This window comes from Mixophyes fleayi, chromosome 2, assembly GCF_038048845.1.
Source record: "Mixophyes fleayi isolate aMixFle1 chromosome 2, aMixFle1.hap1, whole genome shotgun sequence".
In the NCBI taxonomy this organism is placed as follows: Eukaryota; Metazoa; Chordata; class Amphibia; order Anura; family Limnodynastidae; genus Mixophyes; species Mixophyes fleayi.
The window spans coordinates 128903049-128922940 of record NC_134403.1 but is presented as its reverse complement, the minus strand read 5'-3'; the positions used below and the strand labels follow the sequence as shown (position 1 = coordinate 128922940).

The following is a 19892-nucleotide window of genomic DNA, read 5'->3' as shown; positions in this document are numbered from 1 at the left end:
AAGGGTTGAACCAGGGGTTATAGAGACACAGAAACAAGTGCTAGCTCTGGAAGCCAGAGTAGATGATTTTGAAAACAGGCAGCAGCGAATCATAAGAATGAGCATTCCATGTGTATAAATGCCAGGCAATACCCTAGGAGCGTTTTGGGGAGACTGGCTTCCTAAAACATTGGGCATCTCCACAATATTAACCCAGTTGCTAACTGCAAGCGCACAAAGGGGTGCTAATATACCAACCCACACCAGGCACCAAGCTAGATCATTGTTGGCCTGGCTCCTTAATTTTAAAGACCAAGCAGATAGCCTAAGTTACAATAGTTCAAATATTTAATTCTACCCATACTACTCAGAAGCTCTCCCCTCCAAAAACAAAATGTCACTTTTTTTTATACAAGAGTTTTGGAATTAATGGCCTATCCTTCAAGGCTCAGTGTACAGCACAAAGACAATTCATTCTTCATTAATACCCAGCTAGAGGTACAGCCATAGGTAGAACCTGAAAATGTGTCAGACTGACAATAAACCATCTTCAATCATTAATACTTTTTGGACAGCTGGAATACCCTTTGAGAGACAGCAGCAAGGAGGATGGAGATACAACATGGGTCTCAGTTGAACTCCAGGGTCCAAACAAACTGCAGATTTTAACAATCATGCAAGTGACCCTATTGGTCCTACATATTTTAGTGGGCAATTAACGGAATTAAACTCACCTACTTGAAAGTGGATGGTAAGGTGGAATGAGTTGTTAAAAGATCAGTCCAGGGGGTAAATGTATCATAGTTCGGGTTGTACAAGTCGGCGGAATTCGGCCAGATGACAGCTTAAATTTAAAGCGGCGCTGCCTTGTAAAGGGAGCGACTTGTACAACCCGCACTATGATACATTTACCCCCAGGTGGCACATTACAGGTACATTATAGACATAGTATTGGTCTATACATGGATTGTTTATTTTACGTTTGTTCTCCCCTTCCCCTAACTCTTCTCTACCACCCGTGCTATAACAAAGAAGGGAAATACTTAAACATTTAAAAAGGTATATGGGTGGCCAAGTACCTGGGAACACAGAGGTAATATTACAAACAGAGGTGTGAACATTAAGGGTCTTAATAGGCCTTTGATTGGTCTAATTATCATCCACCACACATAGTGTTGTCTCTGTATTACTTAAAAAAATAAAATTAAAAAAAAGGCTTTATTTTTAAACTATCATACACCATTTACATCCACCCACCCCTCTGTTCCATGCAATGATTGAGAAAGCAAGCATGTATTTTGTAACAAGGGCTCCTCCTTAAGTACACTCATATGTATTTAACTGAAGCATTATAAACTCCTTGGATAGGACACTCGTGTTACTCTGCAACTCACCAGTCATTTTCATGTATTGACCAAGCTGTAGCCGCTGTCGCTATGATTCCATATATAAAAGATACATAACTACCTTGAGGTATATCAAATTGCAGCCCTATCTCAATTGAACTTGACCTTTTGGCCATACAATAAATAGAAGTTGCTGAATAGACCACTTCTGGTTAAACATTACATACGTTTCTGATGTCTTTCAAGACACAATAACGGAATACTTTTCATTTACGACACTGCTGACGCCCTGACATTGTGGTGGTATGCAGTAAAGGTTTACATAACAACAACTTGTACATACAAGAAAGCACAATGTGAAAGATGATAAGCTAGCCAAGGCCCTGACAGAAGAGGAAAAATGTACACAACAAAGAAAATACAACTGTGGGAAAAAATGAGATAAGGTTATCTAATGTGGCTAAAAATGTGCACGTGTAAGAAAAATGAACACATTTACCTTGTACATGGGGAGAAAGCAGGATGACAGTGTCACACCGATTAAGAATATTCAGAGAGGACTATGTACTTTTTTCGAATTTTTTTTTTTGTGCCTATGTATAGTTCCACACGTGGAGAAGGTCCGAGCGCTACAGAGGAATATCTTTCAGTACTGATTTTTCTACAATTATTGATCAAAAGCAGATATATATGTTAAGATGTGAGACAAGGTCCAAGCTGATTCAGATGCAAGATACATGAATTAACCTGGATTGGTTAACCAGATAGTCCAGTGAGCTGGACTACCTCCTTTCAAACTATGTGTAAGAACTATATGAAAAGGGTAGCAGAGCCCCATGTAAAAAATGTGTATGTTCTTGTATTCCATCTGTATGTATCATAAAAATATGTACCAGTTGCCCCAAATCTGCCTTGAATCTGTGCAGCGCACAATGAAATCTGAAGACTATTAAGATAGTGTGGAGTGAAACATACTGGCCAATGTCAGAAAGCTCTGTCTCAGATGAAGGTCATAGGTCCTCCGTTAGGATAATGACCCAAAATACACAGTTAAAAGCACCCAAGAATGGATAAAAACAAAACATTGGACAATTCTGAAGTGGACCCTATGAGCCCTGATCTGAATCATACTGAATATCTATGGAAAGAGCTGAAACATGCAGTCATTAGGAGGCACAGTGACACCTGGAGCTCTCTCCCAGATCTTCCTGCAACTTCTATTAAAGGGCAGCAAGTTTATAAGGGTAGTCATGGAGATATTTATTATCTTCTATTTCTAAAGCACCAACATAGCGCTGTACCTTGAGGTGATCTTTATACAAGCAAATAACATACAATGATATGAAACAGAAGGTAAAGCTGCCCCTGCCCATACATGTGCAGCGTGCATTTGAAGGAAGGGATGATACAATTCACTCTTCCATACTCGTTTAAAGTGGAATAAAGCTTGATTTCAAAAGTTTCACTGGAGTTGTCCAGTTTTGGACAATCAGTCATGTCTTTCTGACCTGCCACCTCCATCAACCATTAACGGAGTTCAAGAGTTGCAGAGAACCTGATTCATGAGGTGTGACCTGCATATTCATATACAGCGCCACCACTAGAGGCTCAACCTGCCCAGCACTCTTCAATGGAGCTCCAAAGAGCATTTCTTTTCTACCATATGCGCTAAACGGCAACAGGGTTCAGGTTGAAGGATGCTCTTTTTGATATATGGGGGTAGGTCAGAAAGAGGGGCTGTTGTCCAAAACTGGACAAGCCTTTTTAATGTCTTTATCAGGTATTTTAAAACTAAAATATCACATTAACAAAAATAAAATCTTGAATTCTTAAGTACTAGATTGTCACAAGCAATATTACTACATCCACACACAAGTTCATTTAGTTTTCTTATGTAGACTTTCTTTCTTTGATACTGTGACCAGGGATGAAATCACAATCTCAGTCTGCTCGTACTACCTGACTGACTCTTTAATCTCTTCAGCCCCTGCACTCACACTCCATGTTTGCACTCTCTTTCCAGTGCTCTGTCCTAACTTAAATAGTCAAGCCGTTCATTATATGACATGGTTATTTCTTTCTTCATCAATTACTCCCTGTCACGAAATCTGGTGAATATTTAGTGAGTCCCGTGTAACTGACAATAAATGATGCTCGTTCCGGGGCGCAGAGTCTATCGGTAGGTAGTATTCACCAGTGACCCTTACGAGAGGGTATGGAATTTGCAGCACCTATTTCCGCAGGTCGCGGTTCCCAGAAAAAGTGGTGGCAGAACAATAGGTAGAGCGTGATGCAGAGGGAGAGCAATGGTAGAGCAGAGAAACACTGAAGGCAACAACAGGAATTTGGTCAGAACGTATAGCTGAGCCATGGTGAGTAACGGAGCTGCTCAGAGAAGATTAAGGCAAACATAACAATGGAAACTCAGGACATCATCCATGAATAGTAGCGATGTGGAACTTTACTGATCCGTAGTTGGTAACTCAGAGCAACAGCAGGTGTATTACTGATACAGCGAGAGTTCAGTTAGAAACAGTAATGATGTGGAACTTAGCTGATCCGTAGATGGTAACTCAGAGCAGCAGGTGTATAGAGTTCCTCATGAGGCTGGAGTTCCAATAATGAGGCAACAAAGCCGGAACAGCACACCCGAACATGGAACACAGGACATGGCTGAGGAGTACAGGTACAGCGGAAGTTCCAGCAGAGGCAACGGAGAGAGACTAAAGCTGAGCACGGAGTGGTGATACAAAGCAACACCAGGTAAGTCAAACCGAAGGAAGCCTAATCCTAATAAGAGTGAGTAACTCGAAAAACAGGCATCAGATAGCAGGAAATGAGAGGTTTAAATAGCGCTCCAAAGTGCCAGGACCAATAGGACCAAGTAGGAGGTCATAAGAGAGAGTGGTAGATGACACATGCGCAGAACAGGAGACCAGATGGAGACTGTAAAGCAAAACTGAGTTCAGGATACTGTGGTCACCGCTTATGGGAGAGAGGTATCAATGCCGATACCCGTCCAGGGGGCCGGTGTGTGACACTCCCCATCCTAAAAAAGGCATGTTTAAATACATGTTCTGCTTAAAGTAAGCCTTCCATCTTTATGTATATCATTTATTACCTAACTACAATAATGTACAGACATGGTCAAAAGTTGAGAAGAACACAAGTATTGGATTTCACGAAGTTTGCAGCTTCAGTGCTTTTAGACCTTTTTGTCAGATGTTGCTATGGTATACTGAAATAAAATTACAAGCATTTCATAATCGTTAAAGGCTTTTATTGACAAAGGCATTAAGTTTATGCAAAGAGTCAATATTTACAGTGTTGACTCTTCTTTTAGAAGACATCTGCAATTCGCCCTGGCATGCTGTCAATTAACTTCTGGACCATATACTGACTAATGGCTGCCCATTCTTGCCTAATCAATTATTATTATTATTATCGTTTATTTGTTAGGTGCCACAAGGTATCCGCAGCGCCGTACATGGTACAAACAGTAGACTATACAGGGTAAAACAATACAGAACAATAAACACAAAGTACCAGAACTTCCGAAACTCCAGGCAGGCAAATACTGTAAAGACGGAGCGGAAGAACAGGTGTGGAGACAGGAGGGGAGAGGGGCCCTGCTCATACGAGCTTACATCCTAAGGGAGGGTAGACAAAATCAGGCACAAGAGGGAGCCAGTGAAGCAAAGGGGAGAGTAAAAAGGAGCCAGGGGAGAAACAGAAGAGGTGAGAGGTTAAGTGGATGGTTGGTAGGCCTTAAGGAACAGGTGAGTTTTAAGTGCCCGCTTAAAGGAGCACAGATTGGGTGAGAGACGAATGGAGCGAGGGAGGTCGTTCCAGTGAAGGGGGGCAGCTCGGGAGAAGTCTTGTATTCTAGAGTGGGAAGAGGTAATCAGAGTGGAGAGGCGGCGATCATTGGCTGAGCGCAGTAAGCGGGCGGGAGTGTGAATGGAGAGGAGGTTAGAGATGTAAGGGGCAGTAGACTGGGAGAGAGCCTTGTAAGTGGTGGTGAGGAGTTTGAAAAGGATTCTGTAGGGGAAGGGGAGCCAGTGTAAGGCAAGACAGAGAGGGGAGGCAGAGGAGGAGCGGTGTGAGAGGAAGATGAGTCTCGCAGCCGCATTGAGTATAGAGCAGAGGGGGGCGAGGTGGGAGCAGGGGAGGCCAGTAAGGAGGAGGTTGCAGTAGTCGAGGCGGGAGATGATGAGAGCATGAATGACAGTTTTGGTGGCATCTTGAGAGAGGAAAGGACGGATGCGGGAAATGTTACGGAGTTGGAAGCGACAGGCTTGGGCAAGGGATTGAATGTGGGGGGCAAAAGAGAGAGAGGGGTCAAGAGTGACTCCTAGGCAGCGGAGTTGGGTGACAGAGGAGATAGTGGAGTTGTTAACAATTATAGAGAGGTCATGGTGGGAAGGGAGTCTGGGTGGGGGAAAGACAATGAGTTCAGTTTTGGAGATGTTAATTTTAAGAAAGGGTGAAGACATCCAGGAGGAGATGGCTGAGAGGCAGTCAGTTACACGAGAGAGGAGGGAGGAGGAAAGATCAGGAGAAGAGATGTAGAGTTGAATATCATCAGCATATAGGTGATACTGAAGACCGAACGAAGAGTTGAGAGCTCCAAGGGAGAAAGTATAGAGCGAAAAGAGTAAAGGGCCAAGAACAGAGCCCTGAGGGACTCCAACAGGGAGAGGGGAGGGGGTGGAGGAAGAACCAGACGTGGATACAGAGAAGGAGCGGTTAGCAAGGTATGAGGTGAACCAGGCATGAACAGAGCCAGAGAGGCAGAGAGAGAGAAGAGTATGCAGCAGGAAGGGTGGTCGACGGTGTCGAAGGCCGTGGAGAGGTCGAGGAGAATGAGTATGGAGTAGTGATCCTTGGATTTGGCTAATAGGAGATCATTAGTAACTTTAGCCAGGGCTGTTTCGGTGGAGTGGAGGGGGCGGTAGCCGGATTGGAGAGGGTCAAGGAGGGAGTTGTCAGAGAAGTGTCTGGTGAGGCGGCTGCAGACAATCCGCTCAAGTAATTTGGAGGCATAAGGGAGAAGAGAGATAGGGCGGTAGTTAGCAAGAGAGGTGGGGTCAAGATTGGAATTTGCTTGGAATTTGTCAGAATTTGTGGGCTTTTGTTTGTCCATCCACCTCTTGAGGGGATCAAGAACTGGGAAGTTTCCTGGCCATGAACCAAAAATGTTGATGTTTTGATCCCCAAGCCACTTAGTAATCACTTTTGCCTTACGGCAAGGTGCTCCATCATGCTGGAAAAAGCATTGTTCGTAACCAAACTGTTCTTGGATGGTTGGGAGAAGTTGCTCTTGCAGGATGTTTTGGTACCATTCTTTATTCATGGCTGTGTTGTTAGGTAAAATTGTGAGTGAGCCCATTCCCTTGGCTGAGAAGCAACCTTACCCATAATTGGTCTCAGGATGCTTTACTGTTGGCATGACACAGGACTGATGGTAGCGCTCACCTTTCCTTCTCCGGACAAGCATTTTTCCAGATGTCCCAAACAATCTGAAAGGGGATTCATCAGAGAAAATGACTTAGCCCAGTCCTTAGCAGTCCGATCTCTGTACCTTTTGCAGAATATCAGTCTGTCCCCGATGTTTTTACTGGAGAGAAGTGGCTTCTTTGCTGGCCTTCTTGACACCAGTCCATCTTCCAAAAGTCTTCACCTCACTGTACGTGCAGATGCTCTCACACCTGCCTGCTGCCATTCCTGAGCAATCTCTGTACTGGTAGTTCTCCGATCCCATAACTGAATCAACTTTAGGAGACGGTCCTGGGTCTTGCTGGACGTTCTTGAGCACCCCGAAGTCTTCTTCACATCTATTGAACCTTCCTCCTTGAGGTTCTTGATGATCTGATAAATGGTTGATTTAGGTGCAATCTTATTAGCAGCAATAACCTTGCCCGTGAAGCCCTTTTTGTGCAAAGCAATGATGACTGCATGTGTTTCCTTGCAGGTAACCCTGGTTAACAGAGGAAGAACAATGATTTCAAACATCACCCTCCTTTTAAAGCTTCCAGTCTGTTATTCTAACTCAATCAGCATGACAGAGTGTTCTCCAGCATTGTCCTCGTCAACACTCTCATCTGTGTTAACGAGAGAATCACTGACCTGATGTCAGCTGGTCCTTTTGTGACAGGGCTGAAATGCAGTGGAAAGGTTGTTTTTTGTGATAAAGTTCATTGTCACGGATGTAAAACAAAGTGCCATGGCTGCTTACCTGGACCTTCTGCCTTTGATACAGGTAAACAGAACTTTATGACTCAGTCAGAGACCACAATAAGGATTGTCCTATCCTGGATATCATACTGAATCTCTGGCTTTTCATTTAAAGTTTCTCTGCCACTCTACCTCCTCTGCACCTGGTGATACATGTTCATCTATTCCAGAGGCCCCAGCTCTGCTCCTCCAAGCATACTCGCTGTAACGTGTGCAGAGAAGCCACAAATTTTCCCATGTGTTCCTGTTTATGCATATCTCTTATCCCAATTATTGAAGCCCCTTTATATAACCTTTCAATCACCTAGAAATTCAATTTAAATTGGATCAGTTATTATAACACTTAGTAAGGAGTCTTCTTTTAATTATATTCTAGAATTGCTTTTATACGCTACATACTGTATTTAAATAGAAATCTCTCTTTCTCTGCCTATAATTGAACTGGATGCCCATTTCCCAATTTTGATTATCTCTTAATAAATACCCAATACAAATACAAACAGGAAGTAGATACATAAATTGGGAAAACAGGAAACACTACTGTTTCAGTTGAATATATTGAACCATCTTATTACTTTTAATTTACATTAATGTAGTCCCTTCAATAAGCTTTAAGGCTTTTTAATTATCTTTTGTGACCAGTCACATAGTTGGAAATATATACTTACAGGGAAATCATTGCACATTTGTGTTATCTTTCCATGGCTGACAATGCAAAGAAAAGCTCCTTTCATGTGATAACTATATACAGACTATAAAACTTGGTCTGTTCGCCATTACCGATATGTCAGCAGGCTGTTATGTATAGTGATAGTCCCAGGCTTTATAGAATTTTCCTGGAAATCATTGTCCCTGGATTGGCACTATTGCTCTTGCTCTATTTCTGCACATTAGATTCATGATGTGCCATCTATTCTTATTCTCTATGCTTTGTAAAGCAATATCTATTGAAGTTAAAATAAAGAGTTTGAAATCTGCAGTTTGTTATATGTTACTGTAAAAGGCAGAGTCACAAATTGACCATACAGCACCAGGGGTTAGTTTCTAAAACAAATAGTGAGGGGACATTTCACAACCACTCTGCCATTAGACCTGTGAATTTTGGCAAAACGTTGCTGCTCTGTTAACCCCATGTCACAATCCTCTTTTTACATTTTACTGTCATACAACCGCAGAATAGAAACCATATGATTTTTAAGATCAAAGATTATAACACATCCACAAAACAGCTGCAACAACAATGCAATAGGAGTATGCTGCTCATTGCCTTCCTAAGCCAGCATCCATAAGCATAAAGGTTTATTATAACTAGAGCTGTCTTGTTATTGCAAGTGCAAAACACTTAAAATTAAAGCTGTGATTCTATATTTAATCCTACAGATATCCGTTTGAGATTTTCCTCCCCAGGGATATGAGAATGGTTATTCAGAGATGCTACTACACCTAAAAAAATATTATATGTAGCATTCTTCAAATGCTACACATAGTATAATTAAATTACTTGCTTAAACTCAATGTATAAACTGTTGATGTAAACACACACCAAAATAACATAGTAAGTTATGCACTTATACACTATATTACAGTGTAAAAAGTGGACCTAAACCAAAAACCAAATTGCCATATTGCGCAGAGAAGGGTGAACAGTACAGTTTTTCAGGCCACTGAATTTCAGAACAGCCTTTAAATTTATTTTATTTTTAAGGTACGTCATATTTACTTGATCCCATTTTGAAGTAAATGCATTTAGAATATAAGGTCTGTCATGCTGGCTCAGATAGTTTAAATCATGCTTACTTCTACTTTCTGCATTATGAACAGATGACCTTGTACTGCAAATTTCTATCTTTAAAACATCTTTGGACTTCAGTGCGTTAGTTCATATAGATTGCTCGTCGCTGTCAAAGAATTACCCTTTACTATGGTGAAAGTAAATAAAAAATAAAAAAAGCACATACATTGAATCATTAAACTATATCTCAATGTCAATAACCAAAAGCAAGCATAAAAGCCTGCTTGTGGGAAACGTTCTTAAGTTTACTAATAAACACATGTGTGATTCTTCCCTTAAGCTAGGAGATCTCAAGGGTGGCCATGATCCTTCTTAAGAACTCCTAGCTTAAGGGAAGCACAAACCTATTGTGCGTTACCATCTAATGTACTGATTTTCTAATCATGTTTTAAGGTTATTATTTTGTCCTCAATCCCCTATTATTTTTAAATAATATACTTCATTTGGTGACAACAGTAGAGCAGTTAAGATAAAAAGTACATTGGTAAATAAAATGGAGTAACAGAACACATAAAGTTGATTCATAAACATAATCTTTCTCCCAAATGACAAAGGATGCCTTAGATCCCTCATACTGCTTTGCAAGTGCAAAGCACTAATGCTTAATACACCAATGAATTTATACTATCCAACATCTCCCTATGGTCTATTCAAAAGGATGTATTCACTAATCATATGCTGGAGTAGAAGCTAGAAAGAGAGGAACAGTGCATGCCCATGTTTCCCCAATTCTTTTTCTGAGAGACAAATTTAAATATTATTTTTTTGTTTCCCTTTAAGTAGTCCTCCTTGTAATGGATTGCCTGACTCTTGGGATTCCTATTGTCTTTATAGATATTTATTCCAATGTAGTACCTAAACAGGCAGTATGTTCACGAGGTTCAGGTTGTTGGAATGGTGAGGAGAGTTGTCTCTTGTGTCATATTCCTGCATTATAGCTGAATATCTTACCCAGATCATTTTAGGTCAGGGGACGACAAAATAATGCATAATTTAGTAACTAATTAGTCAAATTAAAGAGCCAGCAAGAACATTTTAGAGAGCCAGGGAAGGGGCACATTGCTTGCAAATAAGACAAAGTAACAGAGGTTAATTGGTCATCAGTATTAGTGCACGTAGCAAGAGTAGAATTGTTTCTGGACACAACGTTAGAAATGTAGGTAGCCCACAGATTGTGGAGAGATTGGTAATCAAGTTCTACAACCTAAAATTTGATTGTGAAGGTTTCCCCAGTAAAAATCAGAAAAAAATATATTTAAATTAATATTAATTCTATCTGAAAATAAGTGTATACTTTTTAAGTTGAGCAAAAGAAAAACATCTATAATGGAAAAGGATTTGGGAGTGCTCGTAGACAGTAGACTTAGCAATAGTGCTCAATGTCAAGCAGCAGCTGCAAGGGCAAACAAAGTAATGGCATGCATAAAAAGGGGCATAGATGCAAGGGAAGACAGTGTAATTTTGCCACTGTATAAATCGTTGGCAAGACCTCATCTTGAATATGCAGTACAGTTCTGGGCACCACTCTATAAAAAAGATAATTTGGAACTAGAAAGGGTTCAGAGAAGGGCGACAAAATTGATAAAGGGTATAGAGTCATTAAGTTATGAGGAAAGGTTAGCCAGTTTAGGCATATTTACTTTAGAAAAGAGGCGTCAAAGAGGAGATACGATTACTATGTACAAATACATTAGGGGTCAATACAGAGAACTTTCATGTGAACTTTTTACCCCAAGGACTATACACAGGACACGCGGTCACCCCCTAAGGTTAGAGGACAGTAAGGGCAGTCAAGATATGGAATTCATTGCCAGGGAAGGTTGTGATGGCAGATTCAATAGATATGTTTAAGAAAGGGTTAGACAAATTTTTAGCGGAAAAGTGTATCCAGGGATACGACCGTTAATTAAAATGAAGGATAGTGGTGGATAAAGGGTAAAAATAGGACTGCAATTGAGTCTGGGGGGATTTTCACAATTGAACCAGATTGGCGGTTGCCTACTCTGGATTAATTTCAAATATAAGTGCAGGATCGCAGGAGATCCAAAATAGGTTGAACTTGATGGACTGGTGTCTTTTTTCAACCTCATCAACTATGTTACTATGTAACTAACACAAGAAAAAGTAAACTAGCAATTATAACAAATTTAAAAAATGAAGTTTTTTGTGTGTCACCTCCTTTCACCAAATGGGAAAAAAATAAAATCATGGATCACCAGTGTTTTAATTTCTCTCATTAAAATTACTTTTAAGATTTTCATGTACCCATTAACATTAAGGTAGTTGAAAAAAAATGGTTCAAAGTTTCTTTTACAAAAAAAAAAAATTACTCCAGAAATTGCAGCCACATCATATGGTAAAATAAAAACTGCACAATTACACAAAAAATTAGATTACCGCCCCATGGTCTCCAATACAGAATCTGTCAAGTCGTAAGTGGGCATTACAATATCCTTTGTTTCAGTCGATCCACACCAGGAGAAGATGGGATGAATGGGCAATACTTTCCTCTTTTCCAGTGGCCAATCCCCTAAATTAACAAAAAATTCAACATCTGGAACTTTCACCTGTAGGAGAAAATAGATTCCATTAAATACTCTGATTAGGATAATAAATAGCTATAAAAATAACCTGTCCAGCAGCTTTCCAGGTCCACTTCAATATAAATGTTATTGATTTACAGACTGTACTATTGGCAATACTTTCCCATTGACAGACACAACATATCTAAGTGTATAGAACGGCATGCACTGCCACCTACTGAACCTTTTCATTTAGTTTGAACTTGCACATAAAAACTACACAATTGAAGGGGAAAATACCATTTTTGATGTCTAGTTTACATAGATCAGGTCAGGTTATATATTTTTTTTCTTTTTCAATAATACCCTACCCCAAAGTGACAGTTAAGTGGTATTCTCATATTCAGCATTCCAATAGTACCCGGGAAACTCCTTTGGGAGTAAATTAACAGCCTAAATAAATACACTGATGAGTGTAAGTAAATCAATTAATAGGATTCAGAGGCTGCCACCCAACCAGCCAATTAGCTTTATTGATACATTTGAACTCTTTATTTAATGACACTTCTGGGCAGTGTACATTACCCCCATAGTCAGAGGTGAGTCTTTGGGGAAATGCAGGTGTTCCAGAAATGGGAACCTGCCTATTCTTCCACTTAATAAGAAGTTAATCCATTAAAACAATAAAATTGCCCAGAATTATTTAATAATTGAAGTAGTTGGACTGCATGGAAAGTAGATGCAGAAGGTACAATAACAAAATAAACAAGTTGATCTAGGTGATCTAGGTTTCACAGAGAGCATACCTTAATACAGACGCAACTGTCTATGCAACTAAATTCAAAGTCAGAGAAGTAGAGGATAGAAAGAGAGGATAGCACTTGTAGGATTTCATTCAATCCAAGGTTCTGCTCAGAGCACAAAAAACAACAACATGTAAATGTGCAAAATGAGCACTGCTGTGGATTGGATGAACTTTTTACATCTTACTGATGTGCAAAGTTTGTTAACTTGCATACAACCCTACATAATGCATCACTTACACATAGTACATGTGCCAGTGGCGGATCCAGGGGGGGGGGGGGCGGGGGGGGGGGCGATCGGGGCGATTGCCCCCCCTACCAGGGGCTTGCTGCCGACAGCTGCACTCTGTGCAGGTCCGTTCAGCAGCGACAGTATGCTGCCCGGCTGCTCTGATTGTGTTTTAAACACAATCAGAGCAGCGGGACAGCACACTTTCACTGCTGAACGGATCTGCACATACTGTGCAGCCGCCGGCAGCCTTAGAACACAGAAAGGGGGCGGGGCCTAAATCCCCTTCCCCCCTAAAATTGCCCCGGGTAGGGCAAATGTCTGGGTCCGCCCCTGACATGTGCACACAGTTACAAATCACCAACTTCATGTCAAAAGCAGTAAGCACAGACACCCTTGTTTAATCTGGCTAAAAAATTAAATTAGTTTAGTAAATAAGTTAAAAAAAAATGTTATCTGTTTTAGAAGACTAGCTATGATAAGAAAGCTTTTAAGAACATGAAAGGCAGTGGCGCACGCAGGGGGGGGGTTTCTGGTTCCCCAGAAACCCCTCCCCTCCGGGAACCAACGGTACTCTACAGCAGCCGCGGCGCTGTCAAAGAAGCGTCCGCGGCAGTGCTGTATTGTAGTATAATACAACACTGCCGCGGATGCTTCTTGACAGCGCCGCGGCTGCTGTAGAATTCAGACTCACTGAAATGGAGCTGCTGCGCATCTCGCTCTATTTTTTTTCCCCCGGGTGGGCGGAAACCCCCCCTTCTAAATCCTGCGTTCGCCTCTGAAAGGGGTGTTTGTTTCACCATTTATACTTTCCCTGAAATAAAGGTTTTTTTGGGTTGTTTTTAAAAAAAATTTGTTTTTAGAAACAGAGGGGAAAAGTTATTGCTGACACTAAACTTAAACTGACGCCTATTCATGAAGTGGGATACAGAGAGGGAGGCTAGCTAGTTAACAGTTCTTTAAGTGCCAATTGCCTATTCCCACTACTCTATACCCCAATAGGAGGGTAGATAAATGGTAAATACTAACATTTCTAAAGCCTGCCACAGCAAGTTATGTTAAAAACACGTCTCTTTTTTTTTTCATGGGATTACTGCTATAAATGAATTCACGTTGCAGCTATGCTAAGAAGTTGTGAATGTCTTACATGTTTTTTTGTTTGTTTTTTTCTATTCGATACTGCTTCCAAAGCACCAAGCATGCCCAAGCAGTCAATGGCTGGCAAGGATTGCTTGGATTTGTAGTTCCACAATATTATTTCATCTATTTTTCACCCAACAGACCAGTGGTGGCAACAAGAGCTCCAGTGAAATTCAGCAGGCTGTCACTAGGCAGGGGCAAGGCCCATCTGTTTTTTTTGAGACCAGAAATCTCTAGGGATGTTGAATAGGCTGGTGCACATTCTGGCAAAGGTAACAGCCAAGACTGGCGCTGGCGCTTTGCACATGGACCCCACGCTCATTGGTCGCCTGCTTTAGCAGTAACCAGCCCAAGCTATAACACTGGTGCTAGCTATTCATTTAAGTGGGGCACTTTTTTTAAAATGATATATTTTTTATAATTCTGGTGTTAAACAGTAGAGATACAAGCTGGTGCTGTCATCATCACAAACCTGTACACCAGCCGTTAGTGATCAGCAAAATATACAGCCCTACTTTGCTGAACTTACATGTGCACATCTCCAATCTGCCTCTCCTGGCATTAGGTGCCAGATGTGCAAGTTACATTATAGTAAAAATGTGGCGCATGCACAGAGCAGCAAAGTGCATTTTTACGCACAACTTCGGACATCCATTGTTAAATTGGGCCCATTATCTCTTAAATACTGTTTTTGTAGGAGAGTAATTGGTAATTGCTTGACAATCAGACCAATTGATAATTTAGGTACAATCAGAGTACACAATCCCAAATATTATCTTTAAAAATATATGCTGCATGGACATCCCATTTAATTATCTCGTAATCCATATAAATGTAGAGGACACTTCTAACCCAGGTCCCTACGCTTTCGTTATCATGTATGTAAAACACATAGAGTAACGACTTGGTTTCCTCGAATTACTTACTTTACTTGTTAAGGACAGAAGAAGGGAATCCATGAAAATCCTGAAGCCAACATGTACTCCATATGTTTTTATGTAGATCTAATAAAAAATAAATAATTTCAGAATAAGTCTTGTGAAAAAATGATTCAAAGGCTTATTTCAACAAATTATGAAAGTCAGCTGCTTTATTTAAAAGTTTACTGGAAACTAGTATTCCACAAAGACTAGTAACTACATCCTGAGTTTCCTTGAGGAAGATGTAGCTTTTGACACTTGATGTTGATCAATACATTTTTCAACTCACAGGGCCTTATTCATTAAAGCAAAAAAAATGAGTATCTTTCCACCTTGGCAAAACCATGTAGCATTGGAAGGGGAGGTCAATTTAAAATGTGGGGACAGATTTATAACTGGGGTAGAGCATGTCCTAGATCAGTGTCGGCTAACCTGTGACACTGCAGGTGTTTGTGAAATTACAAGTCCCAGCATGCTTTGCCAATATATAGAAGCTTATTGCTGGAAGGGTATGCTGGGACTTGTAGTTTCACAACACCTGGCGTGTCACAGGTTAGCCAACACTGTCCTAGATCAACCTTCATTTTCAGTGTAAAAATAATGCTATCAAGTATTTGTGCGCTACATGAAAACACAGCCAGTATTTACCTTATGTGCAAAATAATAGTAAACTAATTTGCACCCCTTGCATTGTAATGTGGTTTGCCTAAGAGAAAATGTACTCCCTTTTTTACCTTACTGTCCTTAATGAATCAGGCCCACCGCATCAAATGAGCACTGGGGGTGAACTTGATGTCAGTATACTGACAAACTAGTGGGACAGTATAGTCATTTTAAATTAAAAGCAGAAAAAACCCCACTTATTAAAACATATATAATAAAATTACAAATGTAATTTTGTATTAGAGACAGACTTAGTGCAGTGTTAAATTGACAATATATAGTCCATCCTGTTCCGGTTCTACACGTGTAACAATTTTGCAAGCCGCAAATATGACTTTCTTAAAAGCAAACACAGAGCTCAAATTATCTAAATAATGGTTCTCCACCAATGCCCATACTTAGCAGTACATTAACAACTACTGAATGAAGAATCAGTGAGCAGAGTCAAATCACTCCAATCTGTTTGTTAAGCTATGATGACTGAGGGCTTCAATCATTGTTACTCCACAAATTACTACCAATGAAGAGGGAAAATCTTGTCTATGCATAATACAAAGAAAGGCAAGTACTAAAGAATAATAAAAGTATTTTACCAAAGTGTGTTTTCTTTTTATAGAAATGTTTATTGATCAAGTTGTCTCAGTGACACCCTAGACCAGTATACAAGTCCTGCATCCCCAAACAGAATGGGGGAACTTAGTCCCCTAATGCCATAAGGAGTGAAAAGAAATTTGAATGTGGCATTAAATGTACCAGAAGGACCCAGGTTAGATCCCCCAACTTGGCTGAGAGCTTATATTTTGTTCTTCTCCAGCCATACTAGGAGACGCGTTAGGAATAATTACTAGGATACACACACATCAGACTGTATGTTATGGCTTTAGTTCATCACTCTAACAATAATTAGACAAGGCTAGATATGATTGAATAAGTCACCTGTCATATACAAACTAAACATATATTAGAAAGGTGCAATACAGTAAAGCTATAGCAACATACTCACAAGATGGTTTTTGTTTTCCTTTTTAAACACCACGTTGTCCACTTTAAACAGCCAAAGGCCAGCCCTGCAAACTAACCCTAGTGTGATGTGTGGCAATCTGCAGTGAAGTGCAATGGTGAGTTTCACTACTGGTTGGTAATAGAGCACCAATGTCACAAGTATAATATGTGTTACTAGATCTATACATTATATATAGTGTTAGCTCCCGATCCCAAATCTCATTGATGTAAAGGTGCAACCTCTACTTTGCATAATATAAATAACATTTTATTAAAATTCTGACACCCTCTCCCCTCTCTCCTGACACACTATCCTACCCTGAGATACTGTCCTGACACTATCTCCTTTCCCCCATTCAAAATAATGATGTCGTATTGTCATGGCATGTTTATTGATTAACACTGAAAAACACTGGGGGGTTTTTGTAAGTTAAAAAAAAATCTAAATTTTCCAAACACTAAAACTCGAAAACTCTAAAAATAAAACGTACCTTATTGTCTTTAATGGTGTAATGACACAAACTTTGGCGCTCACCAAATCTCTCTGGAATTTCCACTGCAATCTTGTCTGGGTCAACAGTTGGGAAGTGTTTCAGATCACGCTCAATTTGTGGGATGGACTCATTACAAAACATGTGTTTTAACCATGTGTCACTATGTGGTTCAGGACAGTAACATTCTTCACTGAATACTGGACCTGGAGGAGAAAATGGTGTGTAATATTATTATATATACACACATATACATATATACACACACACACACACACACACACACACACTAAAAACTCAGATAACATATCTGGTATTGGAATAAAATAATAAAAAAATTAAATAAAATCCAAACTCACCTGCACACACACCACCAGCAGCTGGAACACACTATTAGAATGTCACCCTATACCATTACACAATGAGTACAATTAAAACAAAACAATAGTGCAACTCTGCGCTGGTGTTAAACACACAATAATAAATTTTCATAACATGTAGTGATCAGAAAAAGTCTTTCAAAAGTATCTCCTGATTATAAGCATGAAGGTTTTAGTTCTTTGTTGTTGCTCTAGTTTAACATATGAAAAAAAACAAAAAAAAACAAAACAGTGTGACCCATATCTAAAATACATGATTATCTAAAGTCACTTAATTCCTACTATTAATAAATTCAAACACGATAAATGTGGATCTGTTATTTCTCTAAAAAAGTGAGAATTCTACAAACATCACTCTTTACCCTCAATAGGCAATAGCTGTGATTTTCGAATATTTTTAAAATCTTTTGAAAGATTGTGATATCACTAATATCTCATCATTTATAGTATCATGACTTGAAAGATCTCACTTCTCATTTTTGTAAATACCTCTACTAAGAAGAGGAAAATAAGTTACAAGCAAGTCCCTCTTTACTCTTTGTCTTGTGTTTGTTCCTAACTATAAAAGGGCTGTGGAGTATGTTGGCGATATATAAAAAAGTTCCAAAAACATGCTAGTCGGTTAATAGTCTGTTGAGAAAATTCTCCTTGTTTGTGAGTGTAATGGAATTTAGACTGTAAGCTCCAATGGGGCAGGACTGATGTGCAGGACAAATATTCTCTGTACAATACAGAGCTGCAGAATTGGTGGCGCAATATAATTAAATGGTGATGATGATATATAAATAGATGTTGAGAAATAAATTGGGAAACAATACATTGCTTGAAATAGTAGATTAGAAAGCAACATGCTATGGGGTAATTTATGTCACAAATAAACATTCCAACTAATCGACAGAGCAATCAGTGCTAAATATTATATATTCAATGAATTTTATTCATAGGTTGCCTAAGTAATTGCATTTTACAAAAGGCTACAATTAGTCAAATGTATACTATGGTTTTGGATGGAATGTAATTTGTTCCAGCCTGCAGAGGCCACTGTTGCGCTGTCTACAAAATGCTTTACCAAGACTTCTCCATATATAGAAATAGTAACATTACTAAATGTGAGGTTATCTGACTGATGGATCACATACTAATGTTAGAATAACAGTTGTTTTAACTCTCTGTGCACCATAAACACAGAATTTAAGTTGTGTCCTTCCACTTCCAGAGGGACGCAACAAAAATTTTATGCCCATAAGGTGCTCTCAGGATACGCTGCTTATCACGCTCAGTGACCATGATTAATAGTGCAAGTCAGAAGGGACACAACTTGCATACAGAAACTAAACCGAATCACTCTCTGAGCAGAACATACACTATATGGACAAAAGTATTTGGCCACACCTGTTAAGTATTGAATTGAGGTGTTTCAATCAGACCGGGTGCCAGAGACGTATAAAATCAAGCACCTAGCAATGCAGTCTCCATTTGCAAACATTTGTGATACAAAATGGGTCATTCTGAAGATCTCAGTGACTTCAAGCGTGGTACTGTGATAGGATGCCACCGGATGGTTCGGGAACTTTCATCCCTGCTGGATATTTCACAGTCAACTGTAAGTGATATTATTAGAAAGTGGAAGCTTTTAGGAAAAGCAGCAACTCTGCCATGAAGCAGAAGACCAGGTAAACATCACATGGTGCGTAAAAGTCACCAATGCACTGCTGATTTCATAGCTGAAGAGTTCCACTGGCATATATGGCACAAAAACTGAATGAATGGGTGTCCATGACCGAGTAGCTGCATGCAAGTCTCACATCACCAAGACCAATGTCAAGCGTCGATTGGACTGGTGTAAAGCACAAAGACACTGGATTGTGGAACAGTGAAAACGTGTTCTGTGAAGTGATGAATCACACTTCTCTGTTTGGCAGTCAGATGGGCGAGTCTGGGTTTGGCGGATGCCGGGAGAATGTTACCTGCCTGACTGCATTATGCTAATTGTGAAGTTTGGTGGAGGAGGGATAATGGTATGGGGCTGTTTTTCAGGGTTTGGGCTAGGATCCTTATCTACAATGAAGGGCAATCTTAATGCTTCACCATACCAAGTCATTTTGGACAATGCTATTCTTCCAACTTTGTGGCAACAGTTTGAGGAAGGCCCTTTTCTATTCCAACATGACTGTGCCCCAGTGCACAAAGCAAGGACTACAAAGACATGGTTTGAGGAGTTTGATGTGGAAGAACTTGACTGGCCCACACACAGCCCTGACCTCAACCCCATCAAACACCTTTGGGATGAAGTGGAACGGAGATTGGGAGCAAGGCCTTCTGGTCCAACATCAGTGCCTGACCTCATAAATGCTTTACAGAATGAATGGGCACAAATTCCAACAGAAA

The 19892-nt window shown here is 40.0% G+C and overlaps 1 protein-coding gene across 3 annotated transcripts in view; it reads right to left on the bottom strand.

Annotated features, from left to right (window-relative positions):
• Positions 1–19892, bottom strand: part of POGLUT2 (protein O-glucosyltransferase 2) — a 54343-nt gene that overhangs the window by 30412 nt on the left and 4039 nt on the right. For 2 of the 3 annotated variants that reach the window (XM_075199979.1, XM_075199978.1), the window contains exons 3-5: positions 17125–17330; positions 14975–15052; positions 11752–11921 (exon numbers count right to left, since the gene is read on the bottom strand). In XM_075199979.1, coding sequence (XP_075056080.1) covers positions 11752–11921; positions 14975–15052; positions 17125–17330 — 454 coding nt within the window. Of the gene's footprint in view, positions 1–11751; positions 11922–14974; positions 15053–17124; positions 17331–17483; positions 17531–19892 lie in introns of all 3 variants that reach the window. The other variant, XM_075199980.1, reaches the window with a different exon arrangement.